General features: G+C 39.6%; 4 protein-coding genes and 1 long non-coding RNA gene across 13 annotated transcripts; 3 read left to right on the top strand and 2 right to left on the bottom strand.

Moving 5' to 3' along the window:
* Positions 1 to 280: 280 nt before the first annotated feature.
* On the bottom strand, positions 281 to 22681 carry LOC144050196 (uncharacterized). 5 transcript variants are annotated; one of them, XM_077563260.1, is made up of 4 exons: positions 3651 to 3707; positions 3429 to 3545; positions 2745 to 2860; positions 281 to 1791 (listed from the first exon to the last, which is right to left on the bottom strand). In XM_077563260.1, exons 3-4 carry the CDS (start codon positions 2854 to 2856, stop codon positions 485 to 487), a joined length of 1419 nt encoding a protein of 472 aa, XP_077419386.1. In that variant the 5' UTR covers positions 2857 to 2860; positions 3429 to 3545; positions 3651 to 3707; the 3' UTR covers positions 281 to 484. The 5 variants fall into 5 exon arrangements, with proteins under 5 accessions (XP_077419386.1, XP_077419385.1, XP_077419384.1 ...); XM_077563259.1 differs by having other exon boundaries at positions 3429 to 3699; XM_077563258.1 differs by lacking the exons at positions 3429 to 3545; positions 3651 to 3707 and having other exon boundaries at positions 283 to 1791; positions 2745 to 3326.
* On the top strand, positions 8091 to 13145 carry LOC144050225 (uncharacterized). Of its 2 annotated transcripts, XR_013293805.1 has the most exons (3): positions 8091 to 8433; positions 8669 to 8822; positions 9168 to 9314. XR_013293805.1 is itself a non-coding variant. In XM_077563310.1 (2 exons), the coding sequence occupies exons 1-2, from the start codon at positions 8322 to 8324 to the stop codon at positions 9998 to 10000; spliced, it is 945 nt and encodes a 314-aa protein (XP_077419436.1). In that variant the 5' UTR covers positions 8104 to 8321; the 3' UTR covers positions 10001 to 13145. The 2 variants fall into 2 exon arrangements, 1 of the variants encoding a protein (XP_077419436.1); XM_077563310.1 differs by lacking the exon at positions 8669 to 8822 and having other exon boundaries at positions 8104 to 8433; positions 9168 to 13145.
* LOC144050232 (uncharacterized) lies at positions 12732 to 15399 on the bottom strand. Its single transcript, XR_013293807.1, has 4 exons — positions 15190 to 15399; positions 13461 to 13619; positions 13138 to 13213; positions 12732 to 12794 (listed from the first exon to the last, which is right to left on the bottom strand). It is a non-coding gene; the product is annotated as an uncharacterized LOC144050232 (long non-coding RNA).
* On the top strand, positions 14374 to 17302 carry LOC144050221 (uncharacterized). Of its 4 annotated transcripts, none has more exons than XM_077563299.1 (2): positions 14374 to 14510; positions 16361 to 17288. In XM_077563299.1, exons 1-2 carry the CDS (start codon positions 14423 to 14425, stop codon positions 17248 to 17250), a joined length of 978 nt encoding a protein of 325 aa, XP_077419425.1. In that variant the 5' UTR covers positions 14374 to 14422; the 3' UTR covers positions 17251 to 17288. The 4 variants fall into 4 exon arrangements, with proteins under 4 accessions (XP_077419425.1, XP_077419423.1, XP_077419426.1 ...); XM_077563297.1 differs by lacking the exon at positions 14374 to 14510 and adding an exon at positions 14521 to 14792 and having other exon boundaries at positions 16361 to 17302; XM_077563300.1 differs by lacking the exon at positions 14374 to 14510 and adding an exon at positions 15318 to 15354 and having other exon boundaries at positions 16361 to 17287.
* LOC144050192 (uncharacterized) lies at positions 18381 to 20884 on the top strand. The gene is made up of 2 exons (XM_077563251.1): positions 18381 to 18802; positions 19352 to 20884. The coding sequence occupies exons 1-2, from the start codon at positions 18682 to 18684 to the stop codon at positions 20755 to 20757; spliced, it is 1527 nt and encodes a 508-aa protein (XP_077419377.1). The 5' UTR covers positions 18381 to 18681; the 3' UTR covers positions 20758 to 20884.

Consider the following 22681-nt stretch of genomic DNA (forward strand, 5'->3'; position numbering starts at 1 on the left):
GACTATTACTGGAGTTTACTGTTCTTTCAAATCAGTGTTGATTTTTTGAATTGTTTGCTTACCAGAAATGTTGCCTGTGCAAGTTGTACAAAGAAAACACTGTGCCAAAGTGTGAAACCTGCATCAGGCTCAGTTATGTTCTGGGGCTGCTTTGCTAAATCACACACATGGTGGGTTAAGCCTGTGCTGGGTGCAAACAAACCTTAAGACTATCAAGGCATTCTCAAGCATCATAATAATCTTTTCCTAATGTGGATATTCCCGTGATCTGGCCGATGCATCATGTGACCACCCCAATGCCAATAAAAGCCCTCTCAAGCTCCTCCCACTTTCCTCCAGGCCTGGTAGCACCCATGACAAGAAAATAGAAACACACAGAAAATATTCTAATTAAAGATTTGTACTTTATTTACTATTTAGCATCACATTTACACTTCTCCATCTTGCTTCAGTGAAAATGTCATTCTATTTTTTTCTTCAAGCTTCATTTGCCACTGTTTTTCTCGCCAGCACACTTGTGTCTCTTAATCCGATCCTTTCGAGAGAATTTTTTATCGCACAAATTGCAACTGAATGGTTTTTCACCCGTGTGTATTCTCACGTGTTTGTCCAATATGCATCTCTGCGTGAAACTTTTACCACAAACTGAGCATGAAAACAGTTTCTCCCCAGTGTGTGTTCTTGTGTGTCGAACCAATGCGGTCCGATCAATGAAAGCTAAGCTGCAGACAGTGCAAGCAAAAGGTTTCTCTCCAGTGTGTGTTCTAGTGTGCCTTATCAAACACGTTTTCACATGGAATCTTTTACCACAATCTGAACAGGCAAAAGGTTTCTCCCCAACGTGTGTTCTTGTGTGCCTTATTAAACATGTTTTCACAGTGAAACTTTTACCACAAACTGAGCAGACAAAAGGTTTCTCCCCAGTGTGCGTTCTTGTGTGTATTCTTAAACTTCCCTTCAAAGAGAAACTTTTACCACAAACTGAACAAGCAAAAGGTTTTTCACCAGTATGTGTTCTTGTGTGTGTTTTTAAATCTGCCTTTAGACAGAATCTTTTATCACAAACTGAACAGGAAAAGGGTTTCTCACCAGTGTGTATTCGTGTGTGTTTTATCAAATAGGAACGTCTCCCAAAACTTAAGTTGCAGACTGAGCAGACAAAGGGTTTCTCTCCAGTGTGAATTCTCATGTGATTTGTTAAGCTACTCTTATGAGTGACATTAAGGCCACAAAGTGAGCAGGAAAAAGGTTTCTCTTTAGTGTGCATCCGCATGTGTCTGTTCAAATGTCCCTTATGAGCAAATGTTTTACCACAAACTGAGCAGCCAAACAGCTTCTCTTGATTGTGCGTTCTCAAATGTCTTTTCAACGCTGACTTGTTGAAAAAAGTTTTGTCACATTGAGAACATTTCAATTGTTTGTTATCAGTGTGACATGCCACGTCACCATCATCATCATCATCATCAGTGTCAGGAGAGTGCGACGTCTCGTCATGATCTGATAGCGGAGCCAAGAGGCTGTCTTCTTGGGATTCTCCATAGTCATCAATATCACCTTTTCCATCTTCATCGTCATCATCTTCACACTTCACAATGACCGTCAAGGGAAACTCTGCGATATCTAACTCCAGCTCCTCCTCTTTAATATGGGAGGACTCTGGCTCAGCTTCCTCTTTTGAATGGGGGGTCCCCAGCTCCTCTTCCTCTTTAATGTGGGCGGGCCCTTCCGCCGCCTCCTCTTTAATGCAAATGAGCTCTGGCTCCTGCTGCTCTGAATGAAAAGCTTCTTCATCTGCAAGACAAACACAACATTAGCATGCTTTTAGCATTGTAAAGTGATGTCATAAGACATTAGTGTAAGCATATTTTCTCTTCAGACATGTCATCGCTGTTATTGTTTTTAGCAGATCACTAACTAGACACATGGCTTCCAGAGATGACCGTCCCTCTTGATCAGAAATTGAATCAGCCACAACAAACATCTTTTTTAGATGCACATACTGTATGTGAGTACCAAGTAATGTGACTGGTCAAACCCTCTCCAGTCTCCACAAATTCGATGTGAATAAAAGAGTGGTGAGTTGTCTGTTTTGCACTTTCTGAAGTCACTGATCAGTTTTTTTTTTGTTTTGTTTTTTAGTTCTTGTGCATTTAAATGACGTTTATTTGTCGAGCACCACTCGAGCAATTCCCAAATCTCATGCTTGTACAGAGCCTCATCCCCTCTGGATTTGAGTCGACTGCTGTATAGTATTGTCCACAAATTTGATGTTAGATTTTGTTGCACGGACAGTATCGAGCTCAGCATGCAGCCTTGCTTGTTGTATAAGAACAGTATTTTATTTGTATTTTCTTTTGTTTTGCTTTTCCTAATCTGCGATCGCAGCCATGTTGGCCTTGCAAATGTGTATTTTTTTGTCAATCGTCTCGCTGGTATAAAAGGTGAATAAATAAAATCTTATATAAAAAAATCGGAGACGTCGTCACGAGGGGACACCATCAGACCCAAACAGTACAAATTCCAGATGTTACCAATGTAACAATTAAATAAACATGCAAATGTGGCACATCTGTCTCAAATATTAAACTTCTATGTTAGTCCTACTAAACATAAAATTCCCACAGCTGACAATAATGTCTGCCTCCAACACAAGCCGGATTTTCGAGAATTCAGAAATAAACACAGTTATCCTGTTCAGAAATGAAACGAGTTGGTAAACAAATTAGAATAAGAAGGAAACAAACCTGTTCCATCGTGAGGCTTCTTGAAATCGGCGTCCAATCGTTGACGCGCATTCTCCTCTTTTGTTCCACCAAGTTCCACCTCGAATTCCTCTTTCACAAATTTTGTAGACATTCTCCTACGATAATCACGACACTTGATAACCCACTGAACTACTTGATCTCTGCTTAGTTATATGTTAACGGTAAGCACAACTCTGACTTTGTATGGTTAGCAAGCAAAGCTAAGCTAACCAGAGAAGCTTTACCGCGCACCGAAAAACGTCTTTTCGGACACTAAGATTTAATGAATGATATTTTACTCCACTTAAGTAATGATGCACGTACTATGTCGAAACTTCAGTACGTCCAGTGCAAATTCAGGAGAGTTATATAGTGAAGCGCGTTTGGTCTCCAAAAACGTATACGGAAGTAAAGAAGATGTTGGACGGCAACTTCACTTGGACAAACGCTCTAAAAGCGCTAGGAAAAAAATGCTTGGGGAGAAAAAGAAACACACCAGCAGAAGCAAATGTATGAATCATTTAGGTAGGAGTTAGGAATGAAATATACTTCGTCTATTTTGAAGTACAAAAAAAACCCACATTTGCTGTTATGTTGTAGTAACAAGTAATGTGTCATCTCGGCTTTAGTTCCCGCCCCGGTTTATCATCATCATCTTGATTAATCATAAGCTTGATTGTCTACCTCGCTCGAGTCGATTGTCTCCTCTCCACTCTCCACCAGTGTCGAATTTCCTCGTGAAAAATCGGACGTCCGAGTCCAAGTCTTGTCTTCTGTCACTTCTCGAACACGATGTGCTTTCTGTAGTATTGTGTAGTATTATTCACTAGTCTTTACCGTTACGATAGGCAGGCCTATTTTAAAAATAAAGTGGGAAACCTGGAAACGGTTCGCTACAAAATGTACCTGTGAGGAAGGAAACACAGGGGACGGCAGACAAAATCATCACCAAACACCTGTGAAGGACTGATCACGGAGAGTTTGCAGTTCTGCCAAAAAATGTCCAGTAGGTGGCAGCAACACACCTAGAAATTGTGTGGCCAGAGGCCAAACCACACGCGCGCGCGCGCATGCACACGCACACACACACACACACACACACACACACACGCACACACACACACACACACGCACACGCGATGCTTCATGGTATGGACTTCTATGTACATTAGTGTTTAGTTTGTGTTTTCATTAAGTATAATTTTATTAGTTGTTTTTTTTTTAACTCCAACACATTTCAAAGAGGAGTAAAGGTATTGAAATATATTTTTCATATTACGGGACGTGCTAACATGTAAACAGAAGAACGAGGGCGTAGGAGGTTGCAAATAAATGAATGAAATGAGCCCAGTTCTTTTATGAAGCCTCATGTCGCATTCTGAACTTGCTAACGGTATTTTCTTACATCTAGTTTGGTGTCAACTGGCGATGTGAGTGCGTCATTTTTTAAGCTCCGGGCAGGAACTCTGATTTTAAATGTTCCTGTTTGCTTATTTAATTGGTTGGTTGTTGTTGTTGTTGTTTTTGTATATATATATATATATATATATTTTTAGACTTCTCTCATTTCCTGATAATATAATCATTAATCCTGTCTTGGAGGCCGTTGCGGTTAAAACGACATGCCAACACTCAGTGGATGTAAACCGGCCACAAGTTTAATGACTCAATTATCATGTAATGCTGTAACAAACATGGAAACAGAAAGATACTGAACACTTTCGTTTGTACTTTTCTATCTTACCACAAAAAGTCAGTTTCTTCAGAATGTATTTAAAGCTCCATTTGGAAACAGTTGTTCCTCTTAATGTGATCATCAACAGAGAATATTTTCATCTGACACATTACAAAGACAATTTTTGAGAGAATCTTTTACGAGTTGAGAATATCCTTTGTCAGTGAATATTTTTCCAACAAAATGATCAGGCAAAAGCTTTGTCTCCAGTATGGGTTCTTTTGTGTCTTTTTAAATTTCCCTGATCAGAAAATTTCTTCCTGCAAACTGAGCATTCAAAAGGTTTCTCTCCAGTGTGGGTTCTTGTGTGTCTTCTTAAATGTCCCTTGTGAGAGAATCTTTTACCACAAACTGTGCAGGCAATAGGTTTTTCTCCAGTATGAGTTCTTATGTGTAAAATCAAATTTCCCCTTTCAGAGAATTTTTTACCGCAAACCGAGCAGTCAAAAGGTTTTTCGCCAGTGTGTGTTCTTGTGTGTAACATTAAATTTCCCCTTTCAGAGAATCTTTTTCCACAAAAAGAGCAGTCAAAAGGCTTTTCTCCAGTGTGGGTTCTGGTGTGTTTTCTTAAATCTCCCCTGAGAGAGAATCTTTTACCACAATCTGAGCAGGCAAAAGGTTTTTCTCCACTGTGTGCTCTTATGTGTAACATTAAATATCCCTTCTGGGTGAATCTTTTACTGCATACTGGACATTCAAAAGGTTTCTCTCCATTGTGTGTTAGTATGTGGTTTGTTAGACTTTTCTTTATAAAAAAGCTTTTACCGCAAACTGTGCATTCAAAAGGTTTTTCTCCAGTGTGTGTTCTTGTGTGTGTTTTCAAATGACGCTTTTCAGTGAATCCTTTCCCACAAATTAAGCATGAAAAAGGTTTTTCTCCAGTATGTATTCTTGTGTGTGTTGTCATAGCTTGTCTACGAGAGAACTTTTTACCACAAACTGAGCAGACAAAAGGTTTCTCACCGGTATGGATTCTTGTGTGTGTTGTCATATTTTGTCTACGAGAGAATCTTTTGCCGCAAACTGAGCAGACAAATGGTTTCTCTCCAGTGTGGATCATCATATGAATCTTTAAAACGGACTTGAAAACAAACGTTCTGTCACATTGAGAACATTTCCAGTATTTGTTCTTCTTGCGACATGTCCTTTCACCTTTAGTGTGTTCATCATCATCATCATCAGTGTCAGAGGAGTGCGACGTTATGCCGTCACTATCTGATAGTGGAGCTAAGAGACTGTCAGCTTGTGATCCTCCACAGTGGTCTCCATCACTTTCGAATGTCATGTGTTGACTTGCGCTGCCGTTTGGAGACTCCGCCCCTGCGTTCGCCACACGTTGACCTTTGTCTTCGTCATTTTCACTCTTGATAGGGACAGAGGTCAATGGCAACTGGGTGATATCAGCCTCCTGCTCTTCCTCTTTGATGTGGGTGTACGGAGACCCCTCCTCTTCCTCTTTGACGTCAGCATTCTCGTGATGCTCAAGACAAAGATGTTTTTCACTGACGTCTGCTGGACACAAGAAGACAAACACATTGCTTGGTGTCATTTTAACAAGTCATACCACACTGCTCTTGTCTCAGTTGTCTGTGTCCATATTTGATATATATTAGTAAATTCTGTATGTCAGATTGGATACAAGATTTTGTTGCTGTTTGCTTGCTGGTTATTTTCAGACAAGAAACAGTAGCCACTTGCTTCCCAGAATCTGTCCTCACTGATTTGAGTATTTATTAGTGTTGTTCCAATAACGTTTTTGGGCCCTCAATACCAATTTCGATACCCAGCTTTCCAGTATTGGCCGATGCCGATACCATACCGATACAAAAGTTTTATTTTTCTCAACATGAAAAAGCCGTCCTGCCATTGGTTCAGAGCATTCAAAGACCAATAGGATATCATAGCTCGGCATGCAGTGAACATGTCACACGTCAGTGAATGTCATACATGAGCAAGACACAAGATGCTGCATCCAAAGTCCGATATTAGCGTCACAATTAATGGTATCGGCATCTTACTTGTTAGTATTCACCGACACCACTGTTTTAATGCAGTATCGGGGCCTCTGACGATACCATTAGCAGTATCGGAACAACACTAGTATTTATGGATTTTTTTTTTTTTTATTATATATTTGTTAATTATTTGTCTTCATTTCATGTTGATCAGATTTTGTGATTCATGGTTTTGGTGAGCCTCAGTAGGTTTTCAGATTTCAAACTGGGCCCTGGCTCTCTTTGTTTTGAAAAGACTGGGTTAACTTTTAATTCAAAATGTGATTAAAATAGGAAAAAAGTGTTGACATGAATATTTTGTTTCGTTAAACTCAGATCAAATAACAAAACAATTTGACCTTTTGACGAAATTGTTTTGTTTTTTTGCCACAAGTCCACACGTTAAGTCAAATCGGGCTCATTCGTCCGATAAGAAAATGGATGAAAGCTTTTTCACTCTATGTCAATTTTGTATGAAATGAATTTGCTGGCCAGAACTATGTAGTATTGCATTTTTTAGTCCAGCGTTGCCATTAACATTTATTATCTGGCTGCATCTATTGAGACACTGTTGACACACTGACACTTTGAAAACTATGAAGGAGAGAAGTTGAATGTGATATCAGTTGGTCGCCTACTTAACAATTTGTCTTCTACTTCCGGGGCCCACATCATCAACATGAGAGTACACCCTCAGATTCACCAAGTACAGATTCTTGATAAATGTAAATACTGTTATATTCAATGTACATAGCCCGAATGTTCGCCTTCATAAACAAGGAACACATAAAAAAAATAATCATAATGAGATTTTTAAATAGAAAGTAATTAAGAAACAAGTGAAGGTAAGAGGAGACCAAACCTGTTCTGTGTGCATTTTGAGACCTCATGAAAACAACGTCCGGTGGTTGTTGTCGCTCGTTCTCTTTTGTTCCATGAAGTTCCGCCTCGCAATCTTCTTCTTTTACACGACTTGCACACATTTTCAATAATCGCAACACTTTGCACTCACTCTTGATCTCTACTTTGCGATATGTTGATGGCAAACGCGACCCTTTGTTAGCGGCTAGCAAGCTAAACCAAGCTAGCTAGCTAAGCCTGAGATACTTCAACGAGCACCGTGACGTGTTTCTCCCGATAGGAAGATTTAACTAATGATGTTTTATTCCAATAGAGAAGCGATTAGACGTAGCGTGTCGACGATTCAGTACGTTCAGTTCTAATTCAGGAAGAATTATTTACAGAAGCTGGGTTGTTCTTCTTATTTTCTATTTCGCATGGTAATCGCGATTGGGCGTATTACTGCCCTTCTAAGATACCACGCTTAAACTACAATAATGATTTAAAAAAAAATATATATATATATATATATAATATATAAAAAAATACCCTCAACCGATTCTTTAGAGCCAGGGTGTCAAAAACACTTCAAAATGTAGAGTACAGCTAATACACAGTAACAACGCTTTTAGTTTTTTCTTCACCTGAAAATTGACGCGTTACAGCATTTCTTTCGTGATTCGCATGTGGATGACGCTGTGACTGAATTTGTCCTAGTAGCGTTGCCGTAGAACTTCCGCATACGTGTTGCGTAGCCACAGGCGCTTGACTAAATAATTAAAATATTACATGCTCCCGAAAGTATTAAAGCCTCCACGCAGTACGTCCCATCAGTGTTTTACTGGAGGAAAACAAATACATTTAGATTTGGGTCCGGGTAAAGTCGACCCTGTGCACGTTGAAGCTTAGCAAGCAGGTTTAGCTTATTATAGGTTTAGCTTAGCTTAATTACTATTAAAAAAAAAGAGACGCGTTTGTTATTAACACATAAGCATTGATTAGTATGAAATGTGTGCAAAAAGTGTGAACAAAGAGTACGAGGAGGAACTTTCTCGCACAAAAGAGGAGGACGAGCGACAATGTAATCTACTGGACACTCAAGATATGTTGCACAGAGCAGGTTTGTGCTAAAGCTCCCTTGTTATCTGCTTTCGTTGCTTATTTCTTGATACTCATTTGTGAAGTTGAACACCTTCAATTTCTGTTGTTTTTGTTTGAATGTCAAAATACATATAGTACCCTCGACTCTACAGTGCATCATAATTAAAAAGTAGTGAACATGCAGCCGGTGGTGGCTAGAAAATAAATGTTTCTCATGATGGTATCATGAAATATTGCTTTTCTGTGAATTTCAGAAGCGTTTAAAATGTGGTGACCCACAAAGAGACAAGTCAACAGGAAGTCATCATGAAGCTTTGAGCCAAGGGAGGGAAGGGAGATGCCACGTTTCTGGGCTAAAGGAATGATAGACTTGAAAGAGTTGAAGGAGTGTAGCCTGCTGCTTGTTCTGTAAGCAATTAGTTTTGTTGTGGAGAGTAAAGACACTTGAATCGCTTTCATCTTATGATACATAAGTCAATTAAAAAAAAAAAGAGACCATAACACCAACCCCAGATGAATAAATAAATATCTATCCCAATATAGCATTTTCCTTACAATTGCATGAAAAAGCTTTTTTTTTTAAAGCTATTGATGTAGACAATTCTAAACAATTGGGGGGCATCGATTATGTTGTTTGAGCACAAAAAGGTGATTAGGTTCGATTAATATACAACATCAAAGTCATAACATGAGACGAGACTGCAAAGCTTGACTTAACCAAAACGTGTGTGTTTGTCTTTTTGTGTCTTGCAGACGTCAGTGAAGAATATCTTCGTCCTGAACAGCAGGGGCCCGAACCCACTCCAATTAATGAGGAAGTTAAGCCACATCCCCACTATGTGAAAGAGGAAGAGGAGGAGACGGATATTACCAACTTTGCTCTGACTGTCATTGTGAAGAGTGAAGAAGATGATGATGATGATGACGATGACGATGATGAAGAAAAAGGTGACCCATGTGGAGGATCCAAATCTGGCAGCGTTTTAGCTCCAAAATCAGATTGTGACAACTTAATGTCACACTTTATTGACACTGACAATGTTGAACATTCACAAGGGGACATGACAAGTCAGGTGGCCACCAAACGCTGGGAATGTTCTCAATGTGACAAATCTTTTGTCTTTGAGTCTCTCCTGAAAAAGCACATGATTAGCCACACAAGAAAAAAAACTTTCAGTTGCTCAGATTGTGGCAAAAGATTCACTCGTCAGGGGCATTTGAACACTCACATTAGAACACACACGGGGGAAAAACCTTTTTGTTGCTCAGTGTGTGGTCTTAGATTAACTCAAAAGAGTAGTTTAACAAATCACGTGAGAACACACACGGAAGATAAACCTTTTGCCTGCTCACTTTGTGGTAAAGCATTCTCTGTAAAGAGGTATTTAATAGCACATGCAAGTACACACAATGGAGAGAAACCTTTTGCTTGCACAGTGTGCAGCAAAAGATTCTCTGTAAAGAGACATTTAATAGAACACACAAAAACACACACCGGAGAGAAACCTTTTGCCTGCATGCTTTGTGGGAAAAGATTCACTCAGAAGGGACATATAAGGAAACACTCAAGAATTCACAATGGCTGAGAAAGCGTTAAGTTGCAATGTGAGAAACAAGTGTGGTGAGAAAAGCAGCAGCAAATGACACTTCAACTAAATTTGAAAGTGACTTTTACTGTGGTATGCTGTGACGTGTACACTATATATATATATATATATATATGCTCCTGAATATATGATAAAAGTCTTTAGCTGTGCTAACACATTAACAAGGCTCCAGTTAGGAACAGAGTGCAATTTGTCTTCAACTGATGTAAGAGTCAACTTGGCTTCCCTAATTGAAAAATATTATATAGTATGTGTCATCCTTCTATTAAGCATCACAAACCAAAAAAATGTTAGGGCCAGAGAAAAGCACAACGTCACTCAACAGGTTCGAAGCAATTCGTAAGCAGAGTAAGGTAAGGACATCTTTGAATCTCCAACACAAAAGTATTTGTAAGATTTTCATGCCCCGCACAGGATGGACTCCTCTTAAAAAGATAAAACTGCATTTGTTGCAATCGTGCTATTCAAATTCACATGATCACCTATCTTATTCTCTCTTTTTTTTTTCGGGAGGGGGCTTTTACAGTCCTCTACTGGTGGAGCCCCCCCTTGTAGAATACGTCATCAGGTCTTGGTGAAATGTGAGTATTGACGTTGCATAAATGCCCTCTACAGTCCATTAGTGGGATTACAGTTAAGAATGGAGGTTAAATACTGTAATGGAAAACAAACATTTTGGAAGCAATATAAATTTATGTTGATGCTCAACGAATGGCTTTGAGGAAAAAAGATAACTTTTATCCAAAACTGATAGTCTATCTTGGTTAATGTATCCACTGGGCCTTCTCTTTACCCGTTTTGAATAAAATGAGAAAGGCAATTCATTGAAATTCATGTGGAGGAATAGATGTCAGGAAAGTGGATGTGGTTAAACGCCATAAAGAAGAAGTAAATGCTATTGATTTCAAGTGGCTGATTCTGGACAGCATTTTTGGAATATTGTCCCCCGTATGATTTTTCATTAAAAAAAAATAAAAGGGGGAATGTAAAAAGGGGGGTTAGGTTAGAATGTTGAGATGTGATTTTGTCAACAGCTCTTTACCAATAAAGTTGCCTGATTTCCATCAGCATGTTCTCCTCTATCAAGTTCATTTTCAAACATAACTTCACTCCACATTAAACTCTAGTATGGATTACTCGCCAGTATAGTTTGTGGAGTACAAAATCAGTTTACAAAGAAGAAAGGACGACTAGTGGGATCTGGGCGGTTGCTGACCTTTTGATGATAGTGGGAATCTATTAGTATAACGATTTCTGCACATGTATAATGTTCAACGTTCTGTTTAACATGATAAAAAATGTTAAAAGCTTATTAAATTTGTGAATAGCTCCCCTGGACTCGTAAAAGCTTAAGCATTCAAGGTGTTAATTTGTGCGATGATAAAGTTACTGATCAGGTCATTGGGACTATTTTAATAGATTTTTTTTTAGATTTGCAATCACTTAAATTGTGGGCCCGGAATCACGAAATGATTCAACTTTTTGAGGATATTCTAATTTTTGATACCTGTAGCCTATATATAACTTATCATGTTGATTTATTGGGGTATTTGTTTAAAACATAAATATAATCGCCATTTAAAACATGCATTGTAGGTTTTCCTCGGTTCATATTTACTGTATATATTTATTTGACGTCCTTAAAAGTTCAATTTCAGGTCTTAAAATTGGTGCTTTGACGCAACATCAATAGCTTAAAGAAAACTACAATGTAGCTGTACCGAATTCAGGCTCCCACCGTTGTTACTGAACACCATCAGAGTTTGATAACATTGATTTTATTTAGGATCACATCCACATTTTAACAGCTTTGCAAAGACGTTTTTCACAATTGACTTAAATCTTCATTACCGCTGCTCTTCTCAACAGAACACTTATGTCTTTTAACCTGATCCTTACGGGAGAATTGTTTTTCACACACATTGCAACTGAACGGTTTCTCACCAGTGTGTCTTTTCCTGTGTCGAACCAATGCTGAACTATCACTGAAACTGAAGTTGCACACTGGGCAGACGAACGGTTTCTCACCAGTGTGCGTTCTTGCGTGTGTTCTTAAATGTGCATTCTGAGTGAATTTTTTACCACAAACTGAGCAAATAAAAGGTTTTTCTCCCGTGTGTGTTCTCATGTGAGCTATTAAATGGGTCACTTGAATTACTCGATGACCACAAACTGAACAGGCAAAAGGTTTGTCCCCAGTGTGCGTTCTTGTGTGTCTCATTAGACTTCTCTTGATAGAGAACCTTTTTCCACAAACTGAGCAGACAAAAGGCTTCTCTCCAGTGTGCATTCTCACATGTGATTTCAAACCCCATTTTGAACCAAAAGTTTTGCCACACTGAGAACATTTCACATCTTTGCTGTCGTCAACGTGACATATCTTATCACCTTCTGAATGTTCATCATCATCATCAGTGATGGACGAGTGTGCCGTTAAGTCACCATCTGATAGTGGAGCAAAGATGTTCTCTGCTTGTGACCCCCCACAGCGTTCTCCATTTCCTTCTGTGGTCCTATGTTGACTTGCGCTGCAGCTTGGAGGCTCCGCCCTTCTATTCTCCTCACTTGCGTCCGATTCATCATCTTCACTCTTCAAATCGACAACTATCACTGGCAAATCGGTGATATCAGTCTCGTGCGCTTCCTCTTTAATGTGGGAAGATTCTGGCTCCTCTTCCTCTTTAATGTAAGGAAGAATCGACTTCTCTTCCATTTTTAGTCTGGTGGGGGTTGGGCTTCTGCTGCTCACGAAAAAGATACACTTCACTGATGCCTGCAGGACATGATAAGACAAAGTCAAATGTTTTCGTAAAGCCAAACTTTGCTCAGTCAAGTACATACTGGGACTATGTTACTGTGTATTGTTTTTGCATGTTAGGTTTTTACTGCCCAAAGTCAGCTGGGATAGACTCCAGCGCCCCCCGCGAGAACTAAGCGGTTAAGAAAATGGATGGATGGATGGGTTTTATTTTGTGGCTGTTTTCGATTTTCAAGGCACAAGCTGCGGCGCTTGCCGTCGCGACACAGCGCTCACAATGAATGGGTTGGTCGACGGCGTGTGGGGAAAGGCCTTAAAAGTCGACATAACAAACATTAAAGACTCAATAAACACATACCAGTGGCGTCTCCGATCGTCTTCGCTGTAGCTCGAATTTAGCTCAATCGTCCATCTTTCAAACTGAGCATTTGGATCTAAACAACATTTAAAATAATAATTAGCTGTTTTATCCTATGCATTGCTGACCTGTCATGACTTACAAACGTGAAATAATTCGTCATTCATCGCAACAGATCGTTTGGAACGAACCTATTTCTTTTTTTTTTTTAAGCAAGCTAAGCTCAACTAGCGTCAACGTGCACCAAGTCGAGTTTCCTCGGACTGGAAGAATTAATGAACGATATTTTTACTCTACTTAAGTTAAGTAGTGGTGAAACTGACTGTTAACCACCAATCTACAGTAATGTAAAGTACTGTACTTGTTGTGAATGTCTATTTTCTGCTTTGTTTTGCTCTTCGTCATCCTCCATTGCTTTTTCTTCTTCTACGGTGCCACCTTCTTGTACTGCCTCCCGCGAGAACGCCTCCTTCAGGCCATTCCTGTAATTAACAGTACCATAGGGTGTAATGTCATAAAACTAAGGCCAGATGAAGCTTCTAGAACTTGAAGACTTGAATGCTTTTGATTCAGTTGGTTCACAAAAGGTTCATTTCTCAAGGCTTCATGTGTGCGCGCGCGCCACAAAATAATTGATCCAACCAATCACACCCTGCGCCGAACAAATGCCCCCACCCCATTCGAATCCTAGAATGGTCCCTGGTTAACGAAATGTCACTAATTCAACTAACTAATTTAAATAATGCAAATTTGAAGCGCCTCTCTACTCGCGAGTTGGTTCGACAGCACGACAACGCCACTGAGTCAAATTATAACGTCAGTGGAGCATAAAAAATTGTGGCATATTAGATAATACTTTTAAAAAATACTCAAATATTTACCCAGACATAGGAAAAGCAGAGAAACTGATTATATTACATAACTATTCCACGTCTACTCAGGATTGGGATATTTTGGTAGTTTGTCCTACTGACCGTTCCGTACAACAACGGCTAAACCTACTAGGGTTTGTTCCTGTCAACGAACGCGCTTCGGGAAATGTTATTACCAAATATGTGCTGAACGGATTGAAGAGACGACACAGTTCATACCATCACTACTTTACTGGATTAAAACATTATTCACAGTTTTTTCGCCTCGCCTCGCCTCGGTGCACGCAAATGCTTTTTTTTTTAGCGTTTCATAGCTTAAATTGCTAGCCATCAACAAAGAATAGTGTTTGTTGTCAACACGTCGCTCAATAGAGATCAAGCGTGAGTGTTAAGTGTTGTGATTATTGCGTAAAATGTGTTCAAAGAGTGTGAAAGAAGAGTATAAGTGGGAACTTTCTGGAACAAAAGAGGAGAATGAACGACAATATAAACTGACAGCAGGTTTGTTCACTTCCAACTCTTGCTTGCTTCTTTATTGTCATTTCTGAATATATATATTGCGCGATTATTGAGGATTTAGATTATTTTATGAAAATGGCTCTAAATGATTACTATATCAAAATAGTCAACCATTAATTTGAAGATCAGTTTATCTATTAATTTCACTCTACATGCCATGTAGTACACAATATACAAAATGTGTAAAAAGTAATTTGTGTAAAGCTAAATGTGTCATTGATTCTGACCATTTTTTTCAGGAATATTCCGAGAAAACACTTATAGGTATGACTTAACCACCTTTTCAATTTATTACCAAACAAGTGAGAGTAAGTGCGCAAACCTGCTCTGTGCAACAATTATGAGGCTGTTTGAAAACAGCGTCCAATCTTTGTCCATCGGTCTCTTTTGACCGATAAAGTTCCCCCTCGTACTTTTCTTCTTCCACACTTTTTGCGCACATTTCCACACGACGATCACAACGCGATCTGCTGCGTGATGTGTTACGAACAAACGCTCCCCTTTATGAGCGGCTAGCAGGCTTAGCTCAAATAAGCTAAGCTAGGCCGAGAAGCATTAACGTGCAACAAAACGAGTTTGCCCAGAAACAAATACTTAACTAGTGTTGTTTTATTTCAGTAAAGTAGGGCTGGATGTCATAAGTCGAGGCTGTAGTACGTACAGTCGTAATTTGGAAATATTTTAGTGACGCTCATAGAGTACCATCCCCAAACACAAAACAAAAAAGGTATGCGGAAGTCTCGATTGAATGTAGTACGGCAACTCTATTTAAACAAACATGCTACAGTCACGAACCCGTGAGACATGAAAGACATCAACTACCAGTGTAAGTGTCCCGGTACTATTAGCGGAAATTAATCAATCAACATTTTTTTTAATTGAATCTATAAGCAAAACTTTCAATTTCGATTAGTTTGAGTTAACTTGCTGTCGTGTTCACGAAAGGGACACATGCTTTGACCAAGTGGACTTGCCGTACTGGTTTCGCTGCAGATCTACTTCCGTGTACGTGTTTGTAACCACGCGCTTCATTAAATAATTATTGCTTAGTATACTAGCCTCGACACAGTAAATCCATTAGTACTAAAACGTCGCTGAATAAAACGCCGTGATTGGATATACTCGTCTCAGTGCACATTGAAGCTTCTTAGCTCGTTTAGCTTAGCACAGCTTGCTATTCGTGAACAAAGAGGCGCGTTTATTATCAACACGTCGCTTTGCTGCGCCCATGCGCGAGTGTAAAGTGTTGCGATTTACGCGTAAAATGTGTGCAAAAAGGGTTAAAGAAGAGTACGGGGAGAAACGTTGTGCAACGGAACAACGACAACATCAATTATTGGAGTCTGTTTTCAAGAAGCGCCACAATGTGTTTCACGGTTCAGGTTTGTTCACTTTCTCTACCTTTTCGGTTGCTGCTTTCTCTTTTAAACAATATTTCCGTTTTGGGTGACATCGTTCTTAACCGGACTACGGCCTGGATATTGTGCTTATGCTAGTTGTACGCACGCACACACACACACACACAAAGTTTGTTTTACTATCTTAGTGGGGCCATCTCGTTGACATAATGCATTTCCCAGCCCCTTCCCCTAAACCCAATCATAAAAAATGATTGCCTATTCCTTACCCTAGCCTCAACCATAACACAATTCAAACTTAAACTCTAAAACCAAGTCTTGACCCTCAAAAAGAGGTCTAAACTTGTGGGGGCCAGCAAAATGGCCCCACATGGACGGGTGGGCCCCACAACTCTCTCCCAAATCTTGGCCTGACACATGTTCCTCGTATCCAAGTCACAACATACCAGGTGTTTGCCGTCTTATGTCCTACAGATATCAGTGAAGAAGACCTTCATCCCGAGCAGCAGGTGCACACAAGCATTAAAGAGGAAGAAGAGCTCGAGCCCCATCACATCAAAGAGGAAGAGGAAGAGCCTGACATCACTGAATTTCCATTGACTGTCATTGTAAAGAGTGAAGATGAAGGGGAAGACCACTGCGGAGGATCACAAGCAGACAACCTCTTAGCTCCTCTATCAGATAGTGATGACACGTCATCACACTCTCGTGACATTCACGATGACGAACACTCCAAAGGTGATTTGACGTCTCGCACCAACAACAAACGTGTGAAATGTTCTCAGTGTGACAATACTTTTTTCAACAAGTCATCATTGAAAAGACACATGAGAACACACACTGGGGAGAAGCCGTTTGGCTGCTCAATCTGTGGTCTTAGAGTAACTCAAAAGAGTATTTTAACAACTCACATGAGAACACACACAGGTGAGAAACCTTTTGCCTGCTCAGTTTGTGGAAAAAAGTTCTATGTCAAGGGACAATTAAGAACACATACTCGGATACACACTGGGGAGAAACCTTTTGCTTGTTTGGTGTGTGGTAAAACATTCTCTTTGAAGGCAAGTATAATAACGCACACAAGAACGCACACTGGAGAGAAACCTTTTATCTGCTCAGTCTGCAATTTTAGTTTCAGTGCTTATTCGGGATTGTTTAAACATATGAAAACACACACTGGGAAGAAAGAATTTTCCTGCTCAGTTTGTTGTAAAAGATTTGCTCGAAGCTGCAGTTTGACAACACATACAAGAATACACACTGGTGAGAAACCGTTCAATTGCAATGTGTGTGAGAAAAGGTTCTCTCGTAAGGATCAGGTTAAGAGACACAAGTGTGCTGGCGAAAAGAGCAGTAGTCACTGAAGCTGTAAATAAAATGTAGCTAAAGAAGCTGTAAAAGTACATATATATATATATATATATATATATATATATATATATATATATATATATATATATATATATATATATATATATATATATATATATATGTGAACCGGAATAAAACAAATGTCATCAATCTGGGATTGTGTTCATTATTTATAACTGCAGGAACTTGAATGCAGTAAAGCAAAATTATTGTTGTTTGCCAATGCTGTTGTTAAACCATTTCAGATTTTTCTTCCTCAGTTTTATTTCTTTACACTATTTTTTCCATTTTAGTCCAATACAACATAAGAAACAGAAAAGTCATGATGACTGATATTCAATGGCCAAGCTACCAGCTCAATGGGCTAGTGGGAGAGCGTCCACCCTGAGACTGGGAGGTTGTGGGTTCAGTCTACCCTTTTCCGACAGGATAATGCTTGGAGGTGCTGCCTCTTCAGTCTCAGAAAAAAGAGTTCTTTGATGAAGCTAAGAGAACCACATCATCTGCAAAAAGTGGATGCGCGTGCCGTCCAGTGACCAGGCTGCACGGAAGAATTCTGTACAAATGTTATGAACAGAGTTGGTGACAACGGACAGCCTTTGAGGAGTACAACTCGCACGGTAAACAAATCCAACTTACTGTTAGAAGTAGGTCCAGAAAGTAAAAATCTTGCCACAACACAGATCAGTGTTGCTTTCATGCCCATCAGCCACGATGAGCTTGAATGTAAGCTTTGGACCACACCTGTAATAATAAAACTGCAGTATCGTATTGTTGTGACAAAACTAGATAATGGCCACTGCACTTTCCATCAGATTCTGCAAATGCAGACAGACAGACAGATAGATAGATAGATCTGCTTGTTGAAACACCCCTCAGTTCTTCTCACCCGCACACTTGTGTCTCTTAAACTGATCCTTTCGAAATAATCTTTTGTCACGCACGTTGCAAGTGAATGCTTTCTCACTAGTGAGAATTATTGCGTGCTTTGTTAAATTGGACTTGGAAGTGAATCTTTTGCCACAAACTGAGCAGTGGTAGGGTTTCTCCACAGTGTGTGTTCTTGTGTGTTCAGTATCTATCGTGTGCTTTCATTGCCACTAGATGGCAGTCTTGCGTATGGCATGACATTCCATGACCGGACGTTATGCGGAAAGGAACAGGAAATAAAAACGTCCTGGCGAATTCGCTGTGAAATAGTCGTATCGTTACAGTACTAAACTTATTGTACGGAAGACTCAACACAGCACGTCCACCACAGCGTTAATGCACTAAAACATCATTCGTTCAATCTTCTTGTCCGCATCATTTGGTCGCAGTGCACGTTGCGGTCGCTCCGGATAGCTTAGCTCGCTAGCCGCTAACAAAGGAGGCGCGTTTGTTTGCAACAGATCAAGTGAGAGTGTTGTGATCGTCGTGTGGAAATGTGCACAAGAAGTGTGAAAGAAGAAGGCTACGAAGAGGAGATTTGTGGGAGGAACGAACGGCTGCGTCGAGTACTGGACGCTGTTTGCAAGCAGCCTTCGCTTGTGTTACATACAGCAGGTTTGTTCATTTCTTACCCTCATGTGTGTACTTGTACCGTTTCTTTACAGCGGCAGGAGTAAGTCTTTTGTGCGCGTGCGCGCGACTGAGCATGATTTGATGACTTGATTTAGGATTTTCTTGAAGCAAGTAATGACTTGATTCGAGTTGCTGTAAATTTTGTGGTGACTCAACTTGATTTGCTTGATATTGTTTTCCCTTCATAGAAACAGACTTTTATAAATGGGGGGGCGGGGGGATATCCGAAAATTATGCCAAATAATTTGTTTCATAATGAATGAATTTCAATCGGAGTCTAAATGTTGAAATATATTTAAGCACGCAGGAGATTTTTGCACAAAATGTGCTGTTAATTAACAACATACAAAAACATTCAAAGTCTGTGAAATAATTAGCATCAGACTTTAACATGAATGAAATTTGAACGCACCCTGGCCTCCCCTCTGCTTGGCACTTGCATGTTTTTGACTTAAGGATAAAAAAAGAAATCACATCAAGAGTTTTGGCTCAACCAAAGCAAATGTGAACTTGCTTTCTCGTGTCCTGCAGATGTCAGTGAAGATCTTGATCTTGAGCATCAGGAACCCGAGTACTCCCACAACCATGAGGAAGAAGAGGAAGACCCCCCCTTCATTGAAGTGGAAGTGCAGCCTGAGCACCTTTATTTTAAAGAGGAAGATGAGGAAAAGTTCCTTCACATTGAAGAAGTAGAAGAGCCAGAGTACCCCGGTGTTAAAGAGGAAGAGGAGGAAGAGTTCATCATGTTGCCGTTGGCCTTTTGCCCTTTGAAGAGTGAAGATGATGAAGTCAAAGTTGGACGTGAGGATAGTGGAGGGGCGGAGCCTCCACGCAGCAGCTCAAATCGACACATGACAGCATCACAAATTGAGGAAGGTTCGCAAGCAGACGGATTTGTAGCTCCACTTTCTGATAGTAACGACATAACATCACACACTACTGACACTGACGACGACGACGACGAACATAAACAGCCTGAAGGCGATGTGTCATGTTGCACTGACAACAAACGTGCAAAATGTTCTCTTTGTGGAAAAACATTTAGTCATAAGGGCAGTTTGAAGACACACATGAGAATCCACGCTGGGGAAAAACCTTTTACCTGCTCAGTTTGTGGCAAAAGTTTCACTTTGAAGAGAGACTTAATAACACACACACGAACACACACTGGCGAGAAACCTTTTATCTGCTCGCTTTGTGATCAACGATTCTCTCAAATGGGAAACTTAAGAAAACACACAAGAACACACACTGGCGAAAAACCTTTTGCCTGCTCAGTTTGCGAGAAAAAATTTGCTTTGAAGAAAAATTTAACAACACACACAAGAACACACACTGGTGAAAAACCATTTGCCTGCCCAGTTTGTGAGAAAAGTTTCACTTTGAAGAAAAATTTAACAACACATACACAAAGGCACACTGGAGAGAAACATTTTGTCTGTTCAGTTTGTGAAAAAAGATTCACGTTAAAGACAGAGTTAACAAGACACACACGAACACACACTGGAGAAAAACCTTTTGCCTGCTCAGTTTGTAATGAAAGATTCAGTCTAAGGGCAAGTCTAGTAGCCCATACAAAAATCCACACTGGAGAAAAACCTTTTGTCTGCTCAGTCTGTGATCAAAGATTCACTTTGAAGAGAAATTTGACAGCACACACAGTAATTCACTCTGAAGAGAAACCTTTTGCCTGCCCAGTTTGCGGTCAAAGGTTTGCTATGAAGACAAATTTAACAACGCACAAAAGAACGCACACTGGGGAGAAACCATTTGTCTGCTCAGTTTGTGATAAAAGATTCTCTATGAAAACCAATCTAACAAGGCACACAAGAACACACACTGGAGAGAAGCCATTCAGTTGCAGTGAGTGCGATAGAAGATTCTCTAATAAGCATCATGTCACGAGACACAAGTGTTTTGGTGAGAAGAGCATTTGATGACGACTGAAGTAGACGGAAGAAAGTGACTCCGTGGGAAGCTGTAAAATTGCATATGTGACCGTGACAAAACAACAACTGAGAATTTGATGATGTAAAGACGTTGAATAAATAAAGAAGCACGGTGCCGTTTCCTGCCTCCGTGGGAGGGTTTGATGCTTGAGTCATTACAGATGTTTACATGCAACATGACATTTTACATTATTGTTTCTCTTTTGGTGATTTTTGAATTGTTCTTTTTCCTGGGGAAAAAAATTGGAATTGGAACATATTGTACATCTTCAGTGACTTTTAAAAATAAGAATTGGCAGCACGTTACCAATTTATTTTCTCATTCAACTAGGGTCAAGATTATATATATTCTGAACATATAGTGAGTGAGCATGAGCATACATTTATTATCAACAGATTATTTACATATCTCCCCACAACGCCAGGTACATTCCCGACCACCTCAGCAATAAGTGAAAACCGCAACAATAACATACGCATCTTAAATACTCCCGAGGCATGTTTTCATAGCATTTATGTCTCTTATTTAAAATAAGACAAACACATACGAACCGTAACCGTTTCAGCCACAATATTAATATCGAGCAACATGCACGTTAACACTCGGACTCGTACCAGAAGATTCTTTGGCTCAGAGGTGATCAATCAATTAAAACTAGGGCTAGGTATCGATTCTAATTTCCTCAATCCATTCAATTTTGATTCACAAGAGTTCAGTTTGTTTCGATTAAAAAATATATATATCCAGATTTGATTCAATTCAATCCGATATTGATTAATTATGGAACATCAATTATTCTTAAATATAATGAACATGATAAAAACAACACAAACATTAAATTCCAAGGTAAATTTTGCGGAAGCAGTAACGGGTTAAATGGCTTAGTTTATTAATGAAAGTAACACGCTATAATCACTTAAGTGTTACACAAACATTGACATCAAAAAGGATGAGATAAAAATATTCTCATAATTCTAATTCAGTAGTTGTAAACATAAATTACAAAGATTCTCAATTGTCTTAAAGTGCAATCGTTCATGAATGTAAGAAAATTCTTTAAAATTAATGCAAACAGTAAATTAAACATTTACATACAAAAAAATGTGGCCTTATGGGCAAAAGAGATTAAAATAATAAATTCATGGTTTTATGAATTATGTCAGGCTTGAAAAGGAAAATTGATTTGATGTCGATTATTCGATTTTTAATAACCCAGCCCTAATTAAAACACAGGGACAAATTTGACAAGTTGGTGCATTTATTTATAATGAATTGTGTTTAACATGTGTTAACCCAATATTTACAGTCTGCAGAAATATTCAAATGCGTTTGAACAGAATATCTGCACAGCAACAATCTTCCTTTCCAAAAGGGGTGAAAAATATGACAGGCAACCAACGTATTCCGCAACTCAAGTTCCACAAATATTCACTTTTGCACAGCTCGACTTCGTTTCACGGGCAGTTCAGTTCTCAGTTCATTTCAACCCGAATGAATGACGACAGTCCACCGCAGCGCGTGCGAGTGTCTTTGCGTGTGCGTGTTTTTGGGCTGAATAAGTGTGCGAACAAATGAAAATGTGTTCAAAAAGGCTATCACGTTCTCCTACCCGACCAGTAGAACGCGTTGAGTGACGTTGGTGGTTCGTCAGGTCGCAGGTCCATTAGTCCTCCTTGCTTCTTAGTTCGCCACATTCAAAGAGCGGTTTTACGGCACCGCGCATCCGAGCCGCTCTTATTCCTCGAACACAGAGGTAAAAGGTAAAGGTGGCCAACGAGGGCCGGAGTCCTGCAGGTTTTGCATGTTGCCCTTCTCCAACACAGCTGATATATGATCAGCTCATCAGTGCTTTTCTCCACAGTGTTCTCCTTTCCGGGAACACACCGGCATCTTATCGTTATCACGAAAACA

The sequence above is a fragment of the Vanacampus margaritifer genome, chromosome 4 (assembly GCF_051991255.1).
Source record: "Vanacampus margaritifer isolate UIUO_Vmar chromosome 4, RoL_Vmar_1.0, whole genome shotgun sequence".
Lineage (NCBI taxonomy): Eukaryota > Metazoa > Chordata > Actinopteri > Syngnathiformes > Syngnathidae > Vanacampus > Vanacampus margaritifer.